Source organism: Phyllostomus hastatus, unplaced genomic scaffold, assembly GCF_019186645.2.
Source record: "Phyllostomus hastatus isolate PE091 unplaced genomic scaffold, TTU_PhHast_1.1 phas_contig_58, whole genome shotgun sequence".
NCBI classification, from domain to species: Eukaryota; Metazoa; Chordata; class Mammalia; order Chiroptera; family Phyllostomidae; genus Phyllostomus; species Phyllostomus hastatus.
In genome coordinates this window covers 9,053,572-9,076,805 of record NW_025333916.1, presented here as the reverse complement: position 1 = coordinate 9,076,805, position 23,234 = coordinate 9,053,572, and the positions used below count along the sequence as shown (strand labels likewise).

At 37.6% G+C, this 23,234-nt stretch overlaps 1 protein-coding gene across 1 annotated transcript in view; it reads left to right on the top strand.

Moving 5' to 3' along the window:
* Positions 1-23,234, top strand: part of ADGRV1 (adhesion G protein-coupled receptor V1) — a 516,573-nt gene that overhangs the window by 242,478 nt on the left and 250,861 nt on the right. Inside the window, exon 84 of the mRNA XM_045847901.1 lies at positions 7,034-7,134. Within this exon, the coding sequence (XP_045703857.1) occupies positions 7,034-7,134 (101 nt within the window). The remainder of the gene's footprint in view (positions 1-7,033; positions 7,135-23,234) is intronic.

Below are 23,234 nucleotides of genomic sequence, written 5' to 3'. Positions count from 1 at the left end.
CATCTGCAACTTTCTTCGGTTTGTTGATTGAACAAAATCTGTGTATAAGTAGATTTATGCAGTTCAAACCCCTGGTGTTCAAGGGTCAGTTGTAGTGTTTTTGCTTTTCTCTCTGTGACATATTGCAATGTGTGTCGTATGTTCTGTAGATAAGGAGACATAAAGTCTTGTCTTTGTGTCTCAGTTTCCGTTTCAGGGGAGATTGGATGTCCATCCCTCAGATGGGCCCATGGGAACTAGAGAAGAGAGTTTTCCATATCTTACATATGTATTCATTAATTTAGGGCAGGTTACACTGAAGATCCCTCTGAATTTGGAAGTAATCCGACTAGCTCTTTTCACGAAATGGGTTAACATACAATTAGACAGGAGTTAAGCCTTTTATTTAAATCAGGATAGATCACAGTGTGTCTGTTCCAAATGTGGTTCACATTTCTGGTTACTATACTAGAATAGAGCAACTAAAACGAGCAGTGTGTGAAATACAGGGTGAAAAGTTTAGTAATGCTCAGCTTAGAAAGATGAAAGGTCAAGGCATATACCTATGTCTTTTAAAATTAAAAACCAGTGTACCAAATTCCAAGAAATTAAACTAAGGTTATCTCATGAAGCTAAAAAAGAGGAAAAAAGTAAAACGTAACTGTGCACATTAGTGTAACATTATGAAATTTGCCCCAAAAGTAAATAACTTCAGATGATAATTCTATAATTTCATAGTATAATTACTTTAAAGAACCTAAGCATAGTTTGAAGTACACATTACTATTTGTAGAATGTCGAAGAAGCTTACTCTGCTTCCCATAACTCTATTGATGTTGTACTATCAAAGACAGGCTGTTGGATTGGAATCATTCTCATTTTGACTCTGAATACAATTTCTATGGCTTTGTGATTTTAGTGAGACCCTATTATAATCCATAACCATTTCAAGTTTTACCATCAATATATGACCCGGGCCATGTCTGATGTGCTTGTCGGTGAGTCTGCTCTGTTTGGAATGCTTTAAGCTGAGATTAGAGATGGACACAGACCTCAGGGTTGTTTCTTTTTGTTCGTGTTGTTATTTTGTTCTCTTATGGTGGAGAAGTACATAAACATTAGTTAAGCTAAAACTTTCTTTTTAAACGGCTAATAGTTTTATTTACTTCATAGACTACTAGGTGATAAATGCCAACACAATGTCAGTTTTACAGGAAGTAACAGGAAGTAATTGTGTATAATTGCTAAATAATAAGATTTACAGGATAAGTAAAGAAATATAATCCCAAGTTCTTTGAAACATGTTTATTATTTTGTTCAAGGTTTATTAAACTGCTAGGATATTTTAATTCTGCCTTTTATATTTTATAAGCTGAGATTCTGATAGTTTAAAAAAAAACTTTATAATTTTACCAGATGCTATCCACTAATTTCAAATTATTTTTTAAAAATAAGAGACATTTTCTAAAATTTGATGTCAAATTCTTCCAAAAATATCCAGTTCATATTCACTGTAATCATTGTCCTAGGATAGCAATTACAATTATGAGGAGGTAAATTGAAACAGCTTCATTTTGACTATTAACTGAGGAGTTATTCACAAGAATAGAAAAAAAGTGCAAGAATTTTTTAAAAAGCCATTTAAAGGGTAACTACAGTTGATAAATCTAAGAGCTTAGTTTTAATTCTTACATAAATAAAAAATGTTGGATTTCTCTACTGGGTACATACTGGGTCTGTCTGGAAAAAGTCTAGCCATTGTTAATACATGAGAATGGTTTGTGCAACATCACTGTAACCTGGCAGCCAAGGAAAGTGGACTGACACGTGCATGCATGAACAATGAAAACTTCACTGTACTAGTCAGTGGGGGTAGTAGATGCCATTGAGTGAGCGAGTGTACTGTGTGTCTGTCACATTCAAAATGACTGAGCAAGTAGAGAAATACAACTGCATCAAATTTTGCATTAAGCTTGATCATTCCTCTGTGGAAACTATTTGATGATTCAGAAGTCTTTCAAGGATGATGCAAGGAGTGCAGCACAAATCAAAGTGCGGCACAAACTGTTCAAAGAAGGTCGATAATCTGTTGAAAGTGACCCACATTCTGGAAGGCCTGCGGCAAGCAGAACACCTGAGAATGTTGAATGTATACGGGCTGCAGTCAACAGAGATTGGTATGAAAGTGTGAGAATTAGAAGCTGAACTAGAAGCTGATTCCAAAAACTACTCTGTCTGAGATTTTGATACAGGATCTTGGCATGAAACATGTCTTGGCAAAATTCATTCTGTGGCTTCTTCTACTAGAATAGAAGGAACATCATGATGCCGTTACTAATGACTTGATTCAGACCACTACCAATTAACCAGATTTCCTCAAAAAGGCCATAACTGGAGATGAATTGTGGGTATGTGGCTATGAGTAAGATCTGGAAACAAAGGCCCAGTTGTCCCAGTGGAAGTCACCTGGTTCTCCACACCAGAAGAAGACATGGTAAAGACAGCAAGATCAAGACCATGTTAACTGTGTTTTTCGATTGGGAAGGTGTTGTGCATCACAAGTATGCCCCTCTAGGCCAAACAACTAGTAAAAAGCACTACCTCATTGTTCTTAATTGGTTGAGAGATGCAATACAATGAAAACAGCCATAACTATGGGTAGCTAGTCATTGTCAGCTTCATCACAGCAATGTGCCCGCTCACACATCACGTCTCATGCAGAGTTTTTTGGTGAAATACCCAATCATCCAGGTGACTCAGCCCTGCTATAGCCCAGGTTTGGCACCCTGCAACTTCTGGCTTTTCCCAAAACTAAAATCACCTTTGAAAGGGAAGAGATTTCAGACCATCGATTAGATTCAAGAAAATAAGATGAGGTTGCTGATTGTGATTCCAACAGAGGATTTTGCATAGTGCTTTTCAACAGTGGAAAAGGAGCTGGGGAAACTATGTTAGGTCCCAAGGTGCCTACATGGAAGGCACCTGAGGCATCATTGTCCTGTGCACAATGTTTCTTGCATTTTATATTTTCTTCAGTAAATTGTCTCTTTTTCATAGTGTGTGGCTGGATACTTTCTGGATAGATCTTCATATAGGTGTATTATTTAGGATGAACTTGGCTGTGGATAACGGAAGATAATTAAAATATCTTAAATAAGCAGAAGGGTGTCATCAGGAGTCCAGCCTCTTCTCTCTCTCTCTTTATTTTGTAGTGCACTCCTCAAAGATTTAATTTTATTTTCTCAGTTTTGCCCCTACATGGTCTTGAGCTGGCTGCCGAAGCAGTAAGCTTCACACAATGTTTAGGCTTGCCAAGGGTAGAGCACTTATATTTGCATCTTGTTTTAAGAGCAATGAAAAGTTTCCTGAAAACCACCCAGAAAGTTTTCCTGCACATCTCCTTTTCCAAAATTGTGTTCTCTGACCTTTCATAAACCAGTCTCCGTCTGGGCGAAGATGCCGATGGAAACACAGAGACAGGCAGTGGGAGTGCTGCAGCTGTCGTTTTGAATATCACGTCTCCGTTGCCCGAGCCAGCCCTTCACATGTAGTAGTATTTCAGTACCTATCTGTTAAATCAGTGAGTGAATTGACTATGCTGATCTGTCATCCTCCAATAATGAGATGTACTTGTGGCTCTGTAAATTAAGTTCAGACCTTCATGTCCCACACCATCTCCTCTTAGCCATTCTTAATAAAAATTCTTCTGAAATGTAACATACACTCAGGGCCATTTAACACTGTCATGGATCTTTCTGCCATGATGCTAATCTTCTGCACTGTCCCGTGTGGTAGCCACTGACCTACTCTGGTGATTGAGCCTTGATGTACAGTGGAGGAAGTGAAGTTTTAATTCCATTTAAATATAGTTAATTAAAATTTAAAGAGACTAAGTGGCTAGTGGCTATTGTATTGAACATTTCAGGTTTCACCCCATGATTATCTGGGGGCTGTGCCCCTGGCAACCTCATCTGGAAAAAATACTTGCCCCTAACACACAGAACCTATATGTGCTAAGGTGTTTAACACTGACTTTTGTTCAACCTGGAAGACTTTTCAGGCTGACAATTTTGTTCTCTCGCCCTTAAATCAGTACAAGTAACCAAGGGACATTGTGCTGAGGGCAGAGAATATAGGAATCTATAGAGATGAGCACAAACAGTAGGAAAAGTACCAGTTCTTGCTAGCATTATGTGGGAAAATACAAAAAAACAAGGCTAATAAACTAATAACTGATTTAATAATGTAGTGATCATTTGATTTTATATAGGTTTATCTATGGAGAAGTCAGAGATACATACATATATGTACATACATATAAACATACAAAATTTATAAATATTTTACAAAACTTGTCATGGGAAAAAGTATTAATATTTGGCCTGTGGAAGAATAAACTTCAGTAATTTGGAAAGTATATTCCATTCTTAAGTGATACCAGACAATCAAGATGTGTACTGGACATGCATATTGATATACAAACAGAACATATGTTTGTGCATGTGCAAACACTCAGATATTGCGTAGATAGATTAAGAGGATATTTAGTCCAGTTTGATAATATCAAAACAGTCTATCTCTTTAGAGTCTTATTTACAGCAAAAATGATCAATCTTATCATTTTGTTAAGGGTAATTTATCTTCCTTTTCACTTTCAAATCATATGGAAAAGTCATTTGTGTCATGAACTAATTAATTGCTCTTTTCCTACGTAAGTACCTACGTAGTACTAGAAAGAAAAAGTAAAGGAACATTATTCAGTTAACCGAGGAATTAATTTTTAAAAACTGTTTAGATACACCTTTAGAGTAATAACTGGAAATACTATATGTTATGTCCTTTCTTTTTTTAAAAGCCTAATTATTGTTATAACATTTTTGTACTCTGCGATTTATGTATTTATATTAAGGGAATTTAAACCAAATACTGTTGTAATTTTTTTTAAACCTGACTGGTAAATATAAATGATGTATGCTAAGTACAGCTATTCAGCATCAGATAAGAAAATGAAAGATAAATGGCTAGAATATAATGCTTTAGAAACTTGGTAGCTGAGGTCTTTATGTCTTTAAATCGAAGGAACTCAATATATTTCCCAAAGCCAGTTGAGGCTGTGGCACAGCCTGCTTGAACGCGAGTGAGCATCTCACATTATAGGTTTAGGCTGCAGAACCAGCCCGTTTTCCTGCCACTGGCTTCTGCCACCAGGTGTCATGCTAGCATTTTAACTGAAGCTTAATGCACTTAATTAAATCTTCCTGAGTGGGTCCATTGTGACTGAACTAAATTTATATGAAGTGGGTGTATACTGGAATATTACTGAGTCAAGGGAAGAAGCTATGAGTCAAACAGTTGATGGGTGTGCATTTCTCCTCTGCCCTGCACCAAGTCCCCTTGCCTGGCCTCATTTCCATCTCCCACAACACACTTAGAGTGAAGCATGTATTTGTGGTCATGTGCTCTAGAATCAAACAAAAATGCTTACAAGGTGCTGATTTTAAGTCAGTATATTACATGTACACACACACACACACACACTCTCAAAACTGGAGTTTAGGCTAGCTTTGATCACCATGGGAGATTTAGTGTACATTAATGGGTTGATAGCATCAGCTCAACAGCCTGTAGACCACCTGAGTCAAGGTAGAGAACCAGGCATGCCGCTACAGTTTCTGGATACATTGTGTACTTGCGCGGGTGGATTTTGGAGGTGGCCCAGCACTCACACACCTGTCCCAGAACACCTCATGGCAGCCTTCCTAAAAACAGATTACTCCAGATATCTTGGCCAACTTTCTAGGCCAAAAGCCTTGACTAATGCAGAGCCTCACTTCTTATATGGAAGTTTGTCTACCTGTCTACCCTATTAAAATATGAACATACTGAAGTCTTTTCACAGAAGGAATTACAAGAAGCATTTCTGTACCCAAAACTGGACCCCTTTGGGACATTTTGCTGATGCCCTGTCCACTTATGCCAGAGAGTGGTGTACTTTAAAAGTTTGTCCCATAGCTTCAGAGAAGATAACGAAAAAAGAAAATAGTACATAAATGCAGTGTCTCCTGTTTGTCAAGGAGGCATTGATAAGTGAGGCAGTGCATGCCAAGTACATGGCACAGCAGCATACACATGTTATTCATTCACGTTGGAATAATTCTTACACAAAACAACTCTATTGAGGAGGAGAGTGGACTAAAAGGCCTAAGTGAAAAAAATTACTAAGTGCTGCACATTTAAATTTTAAAAGACAGGAAATGTTTTTAAAATATGTATATATTTGACATTTAAAAACCTGGCATTAAAAGAAAGCTATATGAATTGCAAGACAAAAGATATGTGGGTTAGGGCTGAGGTTCTAGTCTTCCCCATGAAGTAATGTAAATGGGTGAATGCAAATATATTTGAGGAAAATAAGAATAGTTTTCTCGCCCACTTAGAAATGTAGAAATGTAAATGTTGAAAGTCAAACTAGGGGGGAAGAACACATTTTGTGCCTGGTTTTAGCACCCAGTAGCATAAAGTTGTTTTTAAAATTCATAATCATCACTGTTGTAATTACATAGCTAGTCTTAGTGTATAAAAGGGGGCAATTACCGAACCTGAGTTTTGGGAGTGCCATTCACAATTTTATGCCTGACAAATCCTATTTACCTCCCTAATTATATCTATTTATCCAAGCCACCTGGTCTTATAAAATTAGATTGGAATATGATTCCTAAACAGTCAAACTTGTCTAATGGAAACATAGAACACCAAATGCTAATGAAATTATTAATCTGCTTCATTTGTGATTTCTTGTTAGTAGGGAAAGGAGTATGTAGCTATTTGAAAATTAAAGTTAGCCTTTGGGCTTAATTGATAAGTGTAAAGATTTTTGTATGTCATATGAAATGGAGCAAATTAAAATTGCAACATAATTGTTCCCAGAGATACTGTGCTGTGCAGCATGCACAGACTTACAGGCCTTATGTGCTTAACTGTGCCGACGCTGTTCCCTGTGCTGCTGTTTGTTCACGGATTATAAAACCACACATGGCCTTTTCTGTTTCCTCAGGTCTCTGCCTGGCTGTTCTTTCCCATGTCTTCTGTGCCAGGTATTCCATGTTTGCAGCTAAACTCCTGACTCACATGATGGCGGCCAGCTTAGGTACACAGGTAGGAGAGCTCTGGAATGTCCAGCTTTGATGAGATGTTCATGTTTCTTCTTCTGTAATCCTTGTACTGAATGTGTAAGTAAAGAGTTATCCCAAATTAAGTCGAAATAAGCATTTGTAGTTTTGTAGTGGAGGAGGATGCAGGAAGGCGGGTGGTAAACGGAAATGACAGCATCAAGCCTAGAAAGTGTATTTGTGAACTTTCTGCAGAAAAGTGCTTTATATAATTGCTTACAAGAAAATAGCTGTGGCTTATCACAAAGCATTGTATTGTCAACTTATATTTGCAACGTTTTATTACTAATATGTACACATAGTAAAATTAGCACATTTTATTTAATCTGTTTGAATTAAATTTACTATTACAAATTATTTATATGGAGGACATTAAGATGATATATACTTAAAAGTATCTGGACAGTATATTTTGCTTCATTTAAAATTATAGCATAAAATTTGGTAGAACAGTCTATTTTTGAAAAATTGTTCAGGTGTCCATGGGAAAAGAAATAGTGTGCAAAACATTCAGTCATTCATTAGCATGCAGTTTAAAGGATGCGGTTTAAAGCACAGAAGGCAGATGGAAAGATTAAATAAGGCCTTTTCTGTCCACGGGGTACTCACAGTCTAGAAAGTAGATGTACATATAAATAATTGTAGTTCAGTGTGATAGTATAAACATAGACTACTTGCAAATTAGTCTGTGAATGTAGATGAGAACTAAGTCATTTTTCTGCTAAGGTCAAGGAAGTCTTCATAAAGGAGCTGCTGTTTGAGCAGGTTCGTTTGTTAGTAAAGGGAAAGATGGGCACAGATGTTTATAACAGCAAAGGGGAAACGGCATAATAACTTGTACTTTAAGGCTGTAATTACAGCACCAGACAGTAAAAATACACTATATTATTCAGAGAACTGTGTACTTTTTTTTTAAATAAAATTAAAGTTCTTCTTATCTGGGTGGGTGAGGCACTTTTGGAGTGTAGAAAATCCTGGTGCTTGATTGGATGCTGGGTATATGCATGTGGTTGATTTAGGTAAATTTATTGTGCTGTACACTTATGATTAGCATGCTGTTTTATAATGTATTTTATTGAACTCTAACAGAACTTAAAAAAATACTAGTGGAGGAGCTGAAATATAAAATAGAAAATTATCTGGGACATTGGACTTCCATTTCCTTTTTTTTCTTTTGACCTATGAATGAGGATGGCATATATAATTTTCATAACTATTTTTGGGGGAAAAATAAGTGCTGGATTCCAAGCAGAGGATCCAGATTGCTTTCTTAAAGTTACTCATGAACTATGGGCGGTAACAGCTGTTACCAAAGGGGGGCTTACAATGAACTTGACAAGACTATTTATATTGCCTCAGTAACTATCTTAGCTGTCTGATCTTGCCTTTGCTTCTTGTATGTAAGATCTTAGAAAACCCGCCTTCCATAATTAGAGTTTACTTGGCTGTATTCACCACCCACTCTGGTGATTTTTTGGCAGCTGAATTTGCACAAGTCTTAATTATAGAACCATAGAATTATAGGCGACTCTTCAGTGTCCTAGCAGACAAATTTGCTCATGTCTAAGGACATGAAAGAAGGATTCAGGATTTATATGTTAGGACATTGCCTTCTGATTCACATTGTACTTTGAATTCATTTTGGAGAAGATGGTTAGTCAAATTCAAATTTGTTAGTATATTTTTAAAATGGATGAAGCAGTGTGGCGTGAAAAGTCCTGTAATTTATGACTTGTGACATGAAATATGTTAAAAATAATCTTTATAATTTATTTTTTGGCAGGGAGAATTGGTGTATTATTGATAGAAAAGTAGTTTCTTTAAAACAGTGTACCCCTCTACTTTGATTTCTAAAATACCCTCTAAATTAAAAAGAATAATCATCGCCCTTAAAACTGTTTAGCAAAGGCTTTTTAAAAATTCTTAGGCTTTCCAGAAAAAGAAATGAAGCCAAATGCAGGAACTTGGGCCCACCCTTTCTGAATTTTAAAATTATGTTTGTATCTCCAGTTATGGAATCTTACCAGCAGGGGTATTCCAGTTCTAGCCAAGGATCCCTGAGTTGGGATCCTCCGTCATTGTTATGTTGACATCCGTAGATTTTAAGTTTCCTCTAGAGAGGTCTTCAAAAACATAGCTTTGGCCTCTGATGTTTTGGCTGAGAGAGTGAAACTTCTCTAGCTGACCAAGAATCTTTGAGTTGTGAATTCTCTGCAGACAGGCCTGCCAAGGCCATTTGGTTTCAAATCCTTACTGCTGACATAGGACTAAGTTGAATGGCTTTTGTGGGAAAAGGAAGAATGGAAATGTGATAGTCTCTGACTTTCTTTTGAAGCAGTGAGTTGGCCTCTGGGAGTCAGTGGTGAGGCCATCAGAAGTCAGGAAAATGTGCTCCTCTGGCTGTAATTCTCTACTTCTAGACATGTGTATGTGATATATATACATAACAATTTATTATAAAAGTTATTATATATTCATAAATAGAGAAATATAGATAAGAACCTAAAGATTATCGCTGCTTTACAAATCAAAAATTCTTCATCTGAAGTTTGTTATTCTAGTATCTTTGAGAATCATTGACTATAAATTGCCAGCAGGTGGCAGTAGAAGATTTTTCTTTTTGCACAAGTGGTTTCAGTCTTGTTAGCAAAGATGGAGTTCAGTAGAAAACGAGATGTTTTCACAGTACTTCTTTCACTGGCTAGGGAGTATTCTCCTGCAACATAGTAACTGCACATTTGTGACTTCCTTCCTTTCTCTTTTTATCCCCTTCAGAATTGAACTAATGAATCTATAAGGCACTATAAGAAAGCCTGTACATCACTGGCCTGGGATATACCTCTTATCATTTATCATTTATAGTTAAATTCAGGGCAGAAGATTTATTTTCATTATATTCAGGTTGTTATAAACTTGAAGAAGTGTGTTACAGAAAAGTAGGTTTACCAATTGCCACAGCTAGAAGTTTGAGATAAGCTCTGTATTTTCAGAGTTGTTTAAAAAGTATACATTTTTCTCCAGTGTCAAGTTCATATTCCTCACTTATCTAAGAGAAAATGGTAAAGTGGCAAGAAATTGTGAGACCATTTGCTTCGACTGTGAAGTGAAGTACAGCAAACAAATTTTCATGGCATTGGGAGATGTTTCTCGGAAAACATCTAATTATATCTTTGGAATTTTTATCTTAGAATCACATTGCCAGCCCATGTGTGCCTGATAAGACTGGTAAACAACTGGGACAAAGGACAAGTTTGCAGTTCAGGGTCCTCAGTTCTGGGGGATTCTATTAGGAAAAGCAATTCTCCAAATCTAAAAAAAGAACAGAAGTTTCCTCATAGAACACATGATGATAAGATAGAACTGTATTTACTCTGATTAATAAACTTAACTAGGGTGGAATGTTTGTTTTGTTTTGTTTTTTCCTCTGTCTTTAGTTGTAGGGCTTAAGCACATTTTCTGAAACTGAAGAGCAAATATGTGTAGACAAATGTGTATTAAAATGATTAAATTTACCCGCCAGCCTACACATCCCCAGATAACACTGAATATCTGTGAACTTGAAATACTTAAATAAACACACATTTTGGGCAGCTACTGGCTGTGCAGGAGCTCCAGCTGCAGAGGCCCTTCCCTCTGAGAAGGGGTATGGAATTGCCTTAAAGTTCAGAGAGCTGTTTTCAGGAATTTAGCAAAAGTTGGGCTATTGATATCTTGTCCAGTTTCCTCATTTTGCAATATTTTGGTATGTCGTTTGCAATGTCATTTTGTTTCCCAGGTAGGATCCTTCTCAGATACTCCTGCCAGTAGATTCTGCTTTAATCTGAATTTGTGTCATGCTAGCTGAGAATATCTAGCATTTTTGAGACTCTCTGAGAATCATTGACAGCACGTGCCTGAAGCCAGAAGCTATGTGTGACCTCCCAAACACTGGCTCTTTCTGGTTTCTCTTCCTGCAGCCTCCACTGTCTTGTTGAGACTGCCAACTCCAGAAACTCGTTGTGTGTGGGGGGGTTGGAAAACATGTATCTATCTAATAAACATTTTTGTGGGTTGAAGCAGCATAAGATGAAAATTGGAAAATGTCCATTAATCAGAAGACTTGTCATTAGTTGGAAGTTTGGTTAATCACTTTTTAACATGAGTATCCTCTGTTATTTCTGCTTTTGTTACTTTAAAAAAAAGTTTTGTGAAGTACAAGGATCAAAATTGGATCTTGCTTTGAGGATTGGGAACTTGAACAGCCCAAAGGGGTGTTTACTCAGCAGAACACCTACCTGTGAGGGTGTGTTAGTGCAGGTGTAAGTGGGTTAGAATTCGGCTTGCTAAGAGAGTAGGTTAGCTGCACTCTGACTAAGTACATCTCTGGTCATTGCTGCTGCCACTGCTGCCGGTGCTGCTGTTATTATTACTACTAAACCACACGATTGAACTATTTTCCTCCCTATGAAAATTAAGAAATTACATTAATTAAATTTTTGCTTTCATTTAAAGTATCATTGCCTTTGAAATTACTTACAATTACTTACCTTTCCTTCTCAAAGAGAAGTTCCCCCCACTCTCAGGTTACCAAGAAAAGGAAAGGTCCTCAGGCAAGTGAACTGATGTCGGACTCAGAGTACAGACTAGGCTTTATTCAGTCTTACAGCATTTCACAGTGTTCAGACCTTCTCAGTATTGTTTGAGGCATAAAATAAACCACTAGAAAGTATTATGAGCCACCCCTCCCCCGCAAGTCTTTTTTTCTTATAAAGAGCTGTAAGTGCCAGACCTTAATGGGATTCAGTATGTCAGGCTTTATTTTATTTTTTTGTACAAAACATCTGAGGTACATAATTATCTCTTTTCTTCATGTAAAGATTAACTTGGTGAAAATGAATAAAGAGCCTTCTGTGCACACGTGTGAATATGCATTTAAGTTGAGCTTATTAAGCTGTTTGACTCTAGGTATGCTCATCAACATAGACAAAATGTTATCACATTCATGACTCTGAAGGTCCATTCAACCATCCAGTAATGAAACTAAAACAAAAACTGGAGCAAACCCTTCTTCTCCCACATAAGGATCGTCACTCATCCAAGAACACAGCCACTTTCACCTCATCAACTACGTGCACAACTCGGAGATTGTGCAATGGGAAATACCAAGCCAGATAAGCACCCATGAAGTATGTAAATGACAGTCTAAAACAGCAGCCTCGTGATAAGAACCAGGTCTTCTGTGACCAGATGATGACCTCTATTTCTTTTAGAGAAAGAGGCACATGGTGTGGCACTACCTAAGCTGTGGATGGGGGCCTCAGCTTGAAAAGGCCTCATGGTATCCGAGCTGGTTGCTGAAGAATGTATAAGATTTGAAAACTTAGAATGTGGCACATTCTGGGCAGGGAAAAGTACAAGCATAGAAGCATGGACGGCATAGTGAACCTGGGGAGTTCCACTTAGGTAAGGCCCACACATGTGCATAAACAGGTACACCAGCTCCCCGTGAGGCGGTTGCATGCTGTCTGAGAACCTTGAGGAGTCACTGATGGAGTAAACTCAAAAAGGCACAATATGAAAGGAGTGTTTTTAAGGCTTAATCTGGCAGTTAGGGATTAAATGAAAATGGGTTAAAGTAGATGCGAGGCCAGAATTAGGGAGATCAGTTTACAGAGGCAGGCAAGGCAGCGTTCATCATCACTTGGTTGTCGTGGGCTGCTAGCCTGGACGATGGTGGTGGTGCTGAGGATTCAAAGGAAGGAATGAGAACTAATAAACCTGTTTTGCTTTATAAAATTTTTGCAGTTTCACTTCTTTCTTGAAAGCAATCAAAAGGCCACATTGCAAATTTTACTTAATAAAGATTAATATAATAATCACTAAGCATTATATGAGGTAGCTTCTAATAATCCTGTTTTACAATGAGGAAATCAAGGCACAAAGAGTTTAAGTTACTTGCCCTGGGTCACAGGGTGGAAGTGACAGAACTGGTTTTGGACATAAGCAGTCAGGCTCCGGGCCTTGTCTTTAACCACAATGCTGAGGGCCTCATAAAGCAAGGAATTGATGAGATTTACTCTGTCACTAAAGGAGGTAGATGATTTTACGGTGACTGTGAAACTCGTGGTTTCATTTGACTTAAATAGAAAAGGCTGAAAGTTTTCATAGATGGAGAGGGAGACGTGCAGTTTTGGGCATCAGGGGTTTAAAGTTTCTATAGCACATTTAAGCTGGTGATTTAGATGTTAGTCACAAAAACCTAAAGATCCCGAAACTGTAAAATAGACCCTTTGAAACAAGTTGTGTAGAGAACCTGTGACATAGAATACTCACAAGTAATATCATCAGGTGCTTGCTTTGTGGCAAAGAACTAAGTGATTTATATGCATTGCTTTATTTACTCCTTACAACAACTACAGATGAAGTGGATACTGTTATCGTTCCTATTTTACAGATAGAAAAAAAAATGAGACTATGAGACATTCATTTACTTGCCCTAATCTTGATAGATAGAATATTGCACAGAAGAAAGATTTGAATCCAAAACCTACATGTTTAAAACACTGCCATGTAGAATGAGAAGGATCAGTAGAAGTGAATAATTAAAGAACAGTTCAAAGGTATTCAGACCGAGGAAGAAAAATGGTTTCAAATGGAAGGATTTAGCATCAGTGAGAGATTAGTCCTCCCATTTGGCAAGAACAAGGTCACTGGAAACCTTGGAGAGGGAGGATGAAAATTAGGCATAAAAGGTTTGGGAGGAAATGGCCGAGGCTGCTTTGGACCACAACTGAGAAAACTTTGGCAGTGGGAGAAGGGGCCAGTGAGAGAACAGGCAGAAGGAAAACCACCAGGTCTCCGATCATGAAAAGCTTGCCTGAAGGGAAGCCGAACCTGGAGCCAAAGGGGCAGGTCTCCTCACTCTTTTTACTGAAAGGGTTTAGGAATTAGTAAATTTCTCTTTGGCCCACGTTTTTATTTATGTGCTTTGATAGCTTTCACATTTTTTGTGCCTAAGGCAAGCAGTGCTCTGCCGGAGTGCCTCACCCTCTCAGTCACGTGCAGGAGAAGACTAGCTCTAGTTTGAGCCCCCTTCTTAAATCCAAATTTCTTTGATGACCACACATTTTTTGGTATTATTATTATTATTATTATTATTATTATTATTATTATTACTATTGAATTTCTTATGAACTTATGATCAATGATGAAGTAAATTTGTAGCTAGTGATTATCAAATAATTGGGTAATTACCTCTATGTCCAAAAGTATTATGAGGGACATAAGTGTTTTGAGGAATTAAGGCAAGAATGATGTTCAAAATGGAATGAAACTTGAATATTGATCCAAATATTGAATTTCAGAAGAAATAATGAATTTTATTTTTGCTTTCTTAAGTATATATTTTATCATCAAATTTTTTATTCTTCAAATCTTTTCATAATGAAGTCCAGCTCCTTTTTTTTTAAACAAGCTTTCAAAGTTGAGCTCAACATGGACTGTTCTCACTAAATTGAAAGTAAGTGAACACAGAAGATACGAAAATAGTATCATGGTCACACTACTGGGAAATTCAGACTTTCCCAAGTGCTGAAGTAGCAGAGCAACAGAAAGAGTGAGTAATATTCTGAATGAGGCTACAGTGACATTATCATGTTTGCAACATGGCTTTGTTACCAGGAACATTTGTGAGGCAAATCCAGACTTTACCAGAAAATACCAGTTTGGAATCTTTTATTACAGCCTCAGAAACATAAACCATCCTTGACTTTTTAAAGACTTCTTTGATGTCCCTAAGTAGGGAAAATCAGCATGTGAAAAAAATAGTTTTTATGAATATTTAATGATAGCTTTGAAGAACTTTACACAAGAAATATAGACTACAGGGGGAGAGTCCAGGGTTTTGGAATTAGAAGGACAAATGGGGAATATCCTTGAGCTCCCTGGGAAAAATCATTGGAAAAAAATAATAAGAATGCCTGCCTTGCAGTGTTGCTGAGAGGATAATAGATCACATCTAAAAAGCTGGAAACACAGGCCTGGTGGAGAGGGGGGTAAAGGAGGAGCAGAAGGATGATTCCTGCTGCCGTGAGACAATGCAGAGGCCCCTTGGGCTCTGTTCTGAGGCAGACGCTTCCTACTGTCTTCTGGAGAGAGCCTGGATTTGGTTCTTGAGGTTTTCTTGAATCAACTGCAAGAGAAGTGACAATTTTTCAGCCGCACTCTTAAAATAATATGCCTGGCACCATACCTCTCTCACTTTACTATCCCAGGAAGGCTTTATTGTCGGTCTGCATTGTCTGAGACACCATATTAATTTTTCTTTGTTTATGCTTTTCAAAGGAGATTTCCCCTCAATCTTAAGTACTTTCTAAGTTTGTGTCTTTATTGCTTTTGTTGAATGTTAGAACTTAATAACCAGAAATAAACATACATATAGAAATTTATACCTATTTATATATAGTTATTTCTATGTATACCTATATTTATATATACAACAGGGTAAGGCAAAAGTAGGCTTACATTTGTGAGTATATGAAATACAGTTTATTATTGTTTTATTTATTATTACATTATTTTCCATATGAACAACTATAAACCTACTTTTGCCCCACACTGTATACACCTATTTTTTTTAATTGTAGAAAGAGGGGAAGAGAAAAAGAAAGTGAGTAATATTGATTTGTTTTTCCACTTGCTTATGCATTCATTGGTTGATTTATGTATGTTCCCTGACCAGGGGTGAAGCCCACAACCTTGGCATATTGGGATGACACTCTTTCCAGCTAAGCTACCCAGCCGGGGCTCATATCTATATTTTAAAAAGCTGTATGTGTATATGTACATATATATGTATGTTTGTGTATATATGGTGTGAGCTTGTGCATGTCTATACATTTGAAATTTAAAATAGGCATACTCATGTATTTTAGAAGCACAGAGACATTTAATGAAACAGCAGTACTGCTAGAGACTACCGTAAGTACCTGACATGCATAATTTCATGTGGCCTTACAACATGCTGAGGAAATTGGTAATCATCATTATTGCCTCTGTATTGCACATGAGAAATCTGAGACCCCAAAGGGTTACATTACTTGCACACATGTAGTAGTCTGTCACCCCTGAAGCCCTCATCTCCCTTCCCAGCCCTCCGCAAAGTATACCTCATAACCTCCCAATGGTGACTCTTCCCCCCACTTCAATAGATCCTAAGTGCAAGGTGTCTGAGAGGCCATTTTTTGAAACCAACTTTGCTGTGATATAATTCACACAGCATGCATTTCACCCATTTAAAGTGTACAATTCAATGGCTTTTAGTAAATACACACGCAGGGTTGTGTACCCATCACAACAGTTAATTTTATGTATTTATCCTTTCTAGCTTTATTGAGGAATGGTTAACATTTACTACAGTGCAAATCATGTTAGCAGGCCTCTCTCTCTTTTTTAGCTCCCTGGCATCTTGCTTCCTTCTGTGAATCTTTTCAGTGAGTGGCTTTTACAAAATTGGATTTTATGTTTCTATATACATCTGTCAGTCCCAAGAAGCTGTGTCTTTGAGTTGTAAATGCTTGCTTTACCAACACAGTGCAACTTAGTGCAACTAAGCACTGAGTGCAACTTAGTTGCCTATTGCCTAGCTCAGCTTCAGTTTCTGAGCAAAGAGACTATTTTTTTTTGTATCATATTCTATGCTAAAGGTATATGAGGGCCAAAATAACAACAGTGAAAGAAGCGAAGCGGCCTTTCTTACACACTGGTAGCTGTGTGCAGCCTGGAGCCACCTTCCTGGCAGAGCCCATCTGGAGCCCATCCCCCAGGAACATACATTCTGCATTCTGCCAGGGGTGGGGAGGAACTTGGTTTCAGGCTCTGTGTTTTGGTGATGAGGCTGAATGTTATTGCCAAACTGAAACATTTGCATATCACATAACAAGCAAGTGCATTCTGTGGCCAAATTTTATCTGCAGAATATGGCATGTGCAAGGGATTTTACAGGATTTGACATGGAAACTGGGCAATTCCTTAACAACCCCAGACCTCACCTCCAAGCTCCACCCTTACCCAACTTACACCTTTGCCCCTCTGGGACACAGAAATCCAAGTTAAAGGAAAGTCAACCTCCGAGTTCCTGGTCTCACTCTTGCATATTTTAAAGCTTTTTAGTATGGATTTCCTTTTAAAATATGCATTGAGTTAACCATATTTGGGAATTAAATGCATTTTAGCTCTCTGTACCCTAGCTGTGTCCCCTCCTATCCATTTTTACTGTTACTGTTTTTGGACCATCTGCCTTCTATGGCAGCCTCCAGACTTGTCCCTATGGTTTGACTCTTGCCCCTTTCTTTTTAATCTGTTACCTTTTCAAGCCACCAGAGCAGGCCTTTTACAGACTAAATCAACTGGAGTCATTCTCTCACCTAACGCCCTTCAGTGATTCCCTTTGGCACAGAAAGAAGAACTTCTGACCTCCCTCCAGCTTATCCTTGAGCATCATCTTTTTCTACTCTGACCTCACCTCCTACCATCTCCACCTGTTCACCCAACACCAGCCACAGAGGATACTTTTCAGGTCCTTAAACCTGCCTAAGCCTGGAAAGTTCTGCACCAGTGCTTTTTCTCATTTATATATTCATTCATCCTTTATTCACACTCCGCTCACATATTATCCACCTTTGAAGAGCCTCCTGAGTAGCCCCCCTACCCCACAATATCATATCATGGTTATATGAGGGGGGACCAAGAGAAAAACCCAGAATTATCTTCTGGAGGGTGGGCCCTTGTAGTACAGGCTTCCCCTGTAAAGTGAGTGTTCTAGGAACCCATCTGTGTCAGTGTACCAGCTAGGGTTGTTGTGAGAAGCTGCACTCAGCTTCAGCAAAAATTTGTTTTTGAAGACTCATTGCATTTGCCCATTTCATGATGGATGAGGAACAAGTGCACCTGCCCACACTGCACTGAGTGTGCAGCAGTTTTTGACCAAAAAAGGCATGACCCCCGTGCCCCACCTTCCCTCCATTCACCAAATCTTGCCCCAAGTGACTTTTTTTATTTTGTTTCTCCCGAATGAAAAGAGTTTTGCCAATGTGGAAGAGGTGAAACAAAAAATGTAGAAGCACTAAAAGGCATCAAAATGAACAAGTTCAAAAGCTTTTGAGCAGTAGAAAAAAGTCTTGATAGGTGTATTGTACCAAATAGAGAGTACCTTGAAGGTGACTGAAGTTTCAACATGTAAGAATAAATGCAATATTTTATAAATAAATTCTATTTTGGGGGTCCTCCCTCATATTTATATCATGTCATATATCAATATCTGAAATCTCTTATTCATTTATTATATTCTGTCCCCTTCTTTACTCCTTACTTCCCACCTCCTAGAATGTAAACTCAATTAGATCAGGAATTGCTTGTTTTGTTTGTTTCTGTGTTTCTGTCCTTCATAAAAAGCTTTTTGGCCTGTACTAGATTTTTAATAAAAGCCAGTTAAAATAATGAGAAAAACAGTGAGGTGAAAGAAAATTGTAGGCTTGCTTCTAAAAAATTTTCAGCAGTTTAAAACTAACCTGTCATCACTTTCTCATGAAAATAAGCTCTCCTGTATTTTCAATTCCTTAAAGAAAAGTGAAACTTCAGAAAGATATTCACATCCTTAAAGAATTGTAACGCTGTAGTGGTCTACAACTTAAAACAAATTGCATTAGAAATCTGGGTTTATAATTTAAAAATGTTCAATGCAGAATTAGCTTTTCTAGAAAAATGAAGTTACTATTTCAAGCCATCCCCCAAAGTCCATTTAACTCTTAATTTTTTTTTAATGTTTATTGAGTTTTGAGAGAGAGGGAGAAACATTGATGTGAGAGAGAACCATCGACTGGTCGCCTCCCATGCACACCCCGACAGGGGACCGAACCCACAGCTGCCCCATGTGCTCTGACTGGAGATTGAGCCCCCAGCCTTTTGGTGCATGGGCCGATGCACCAGCCAGCTGAGACTCACTGGCCAGGGGCTCCATGTAACTCTTAATCAGGTTATTATGGGCCCTAATTGTACTTTGTAATTTTTCTGCATATTAAAACATTCTGATTTCTAATTGGGAGCTTCCAAGAAAATCCTTACTCCTCCCAGAACCTCTGTTACATGGTTCTCCTTCCTTCAAAAGTGAAAGGGTGAAAGGATGCTGGTGGTGGGTGGGGAGAGGTGAGGCAGACATCAGAGAGGTGAGAGGCAGACTCTGGAAACCAGCTTTCTGAGTCCCGGTTGATGCTTCTACAACTGGGTTGGATAGCAAACTTGAAGGTTTCTGAAACTTACTGACATAGTGTGGGGATAGAGATTTGGCTCTTCAAGCAGCTTTATTAACTTCTTATTGAGAAGCAAAGTTAGAGGTGAGATAATAACCATTGAAGTGTACAGAAAATGTTTTCTTCAGTAAAATCTTTCTACATTCCATAGGAATACCCTTTTGTGTTAGGATAAAGTATAGACACCCAAGATAGATAACTTTTGGTAGCTAATTCTAATAATTAACTATAAATGTCTATAGTGCCAAAGTGATCGATATGGCCATTAAAATAAAGATATAAATAACAAGGTTGTAATGTTGATAATACATTGGCATTAGGGTGTGTGTCCACACATAATGAATAATCCCTCCATGTTTAGGTCATGTGTATAATTATGATTAAAGCGCTGTTAGTTTCTAAGTTTATTATATCTGATATCTTTTAACCTATGAGTAGCTGAAAGCATTCATTACAATGCCTGTTATTTTGAAAGCAAGTGAGTCAATGAGATACAACAATCACAAAACCCTATTTTCTGCCTCCCAACCAGATATTTTAAAATAAAGTCTCTGTATTTAGGGAGTGTATTTTTTTTTGTATCTGGGAACTCTTGAGACAAAGTATTGTATTTCTTTGCTTCTTTGTGTCTGCCTAGAGAAGTGTTCAATAAGTATTTGTTTTAGATGGGTGATATTAATATTTTAAATTATATAAGTAGAAGTATATAGAGATTGCTTATATAGTTTCTTCACTCCACAGAGGCACTAAGGCTGGAGGAGTCTAAGAGATTAACCCAAAAAGGTCAGAGTGGCGGGACTGTCACTGTTATAACTCAACATTGCCCTGAACTCACTGGGTATTTGTGAGACCCTATAAAAATGGCCTTATGTTATACAATCTACACTTAAGCAACCTTCGACTATACAGATTACGAATTGCTCTTTTGAAAATATTTGTCAGGGTTAATTATTGAAGACTCTTGTGTGAATATAGAAAAGTCAGATGAGGACAAGCAAATCTGTCTTCCACCCCTGTTTTCAGTCTTAATCAGAGCAGCAGAAAACTCTGCATATTCTCTAGGTAACAACAACAACAACAACAAAAAGACTTTTTCTGACATCTTGTGGGAGCATAATTTAAATGTATCTCTTCGTATATACAGCAGTCATTCATTGTTCCCATTCTGCAAAGATTTAGTGTCATATGAAATATACCAGGCTCTTTGCTAGGAATTGCAGACATAAGGCTAAATGGGATGACATAGTTTGGACCCTTGAGCAATTTATGGTCTCCTAGGAATGGGGTAAACATATAAATAAATGGATACAGTAGAGGTTATAGATACATGATAGCAGTCTGTATAGCACACAATGGCAACAAAAAAAGTGAGCTGTTCACTATATGTAGGGTGAAGGGTGGGGTCAGGAAAACCTTTATAGAGATGAGAATGCTTAAGCTGTCTTGAAAGATGAGAAGTCTTTACCAGGTAGAATCTACGTGTAATTAAAATACAGACATTAGTAAAGGCAGAGGAATGGACTATGTCTGGAGGAATTAGTGGTAAAAAAGCATTGCTCTGCATTGGATTATATTCTGTTTGTTTTGCAAGACTTCAGGGACGTTTTGGCCAGTTAAGGGTTAATGATGAGAATTATTTCTACTGCAGACCTGAAGAGATCGAGAATAGTCTCTAGATCTGAGCGGAACTGGCATTTGGGGAAGTAATAGAAAAATAGAATTTTTATAGGTTTTTCTGGGGTAAGAATTTGGGTGCCACAGATACATTTTCATGTCTTAAGAGCATTTTTCTTAGAAATATATTAAATAGTCTAATCTGAAGAAGCCATTGTATCCGGTTCTATACTATAGCTCCTAAAAAATCAGAAGCCTTTATTCTGCAATGTGTCACTAAGGTTCCAGCTATTTTTGTAGGGGGTGGTTACTGATGCCAAGGTAATGCCTCTTACATATTGAGGCATTCATTATGCATTTGATGAAAAGCTGTTTCATATTTTAAAGAATAATTCCTTAAAATAAACCAAATGAACTATTTGTTAGTAGTTCAAGTGAAGAAATAGGAAAAAGCTAATAGAGTATACAGTCTATTTTTTAATATGACTTCAAATACAATCTATTGCATTCATGTGTTAAAGACCCATAAAGGCATAAATCAATATAGCTTTGTATATTTCAATATTTAAACTAATATAAAAATATTAACACAACACTACATTTTATATGCTCATTACATAAGCCCTAGGGACAAAATTCAGCAAAACTACACTGAAATTATAATATCTTGAGATGTATAATTAACTGTAGGAAATATACCCTGTATATATTTTCCATGATTTTACTTCTTGAATTTTCTATTGAATTCACATTCTTGAGGTAAAGATAGAATTCAGAACGTAGAGAAATACAGTGAAAATATTTGTGGTGGTGTTTAAAATTCAGCATGTGCAACTCAGATTTTCTAAGTTATTAATAGGCTTGAGAACAACAATATAAGCAATTTCTCCTACAGAGCAGCAAGTCTGAGAGAATAGACTTCCGTCAGAAGTGGCTGCCGTTAGGAGGAAGGGAAGTTGAATTCAAACAGTTTTGTGAGAAAATTACAAAGAGGAAGCAATTCAGCTTCACAATCGGTCACTGATACTTGATTTACTCCTTTTGGAGTTTACAAGTGGCTGCCAAGTTGCGCACAATGCATATGACCTAATCCTTGGGGGCCTCCCTTCCAGCTGATGTCTGCGTCAGTTGTGGCCGTGAGAGAACTAGCAACTTGAAGAAAAGATTGTTTACCACTTTGGTTTAATGTGGAATTAGAGACCAAGTCAAGTGGTTTAGAACACCACTGGAATGTTGTTTTGTTTAAATTTAGAACACATAGTGATTCTAAGTGTTACTTAGCATCTAGTCTTTTTTTTTAATTCTAGTTTTTTCTATTACGGTTGTCCCAGTTTTTCCCTCTTGGCCCTCCTCCATCCAGCCCCACACCATTGTGCATGCCCATGGGTCATTCATATATGTTCCTTGACTAGCCCCTTCCCCTCCTTTTCACCGTCTGCCCCTTTCCTCTGGCAGCTGTCAGTCTGTTCCCTGTTTCCATGTCCCTGGTTCTGTTTTGCTCATTAGTTTATTTTGTTCATTAGATTCCTCTTATAAGCAAGATCAGATGGTATTTGTTTTTCTCCACCTGGCTTATTTCAATTACCATAATAGTCTCCAGTTGCATCCATGCGCTCACAAAGGGTAGGAGCTCCTTCTTTCTGCTGCATGGTATTCCATTGTCTAAATGTACCGCAGTTCTTTAACCCATTCTGTTTCCAACACTTGGCTGTTATAACTAGTGCTACTATGAACAAAGCAGCATGTAAGTTCTTTTGATTTCGTGTTTTGGGATTCTTAGGGAATATTCCCAGCAGTAGGATCACTGGGTCAAAAATGTTAATTAGAATCTCATTCTGAAGGGTACTGTTTTGCCACTTCTTTGGGGATAACTATGAAAAGTCAAAAACATACTTTTAATAAATACCTCTTTTGTTTGCACTCATTTGTAAATTCTCTGTGAGAGTCAGCAAATAAACTGGCTAATAAATCTCAAAATAATCACAATTATGGCCTCAAGAGCATGATAAATCTAAGGAGTGCTGAGGAACTTTATACAGATATGAAATGAGAAAACAAGGGGAGTATGAAGTCGGTGACATAAATGTGTGATTGTCACACATTCTTTGTTGTTGTACATCTCCACTTTTTCCTACTTACAGATTATAATTTTCTTGAGGGTAAAGTTGACTCTAACCACAAGTGTTTG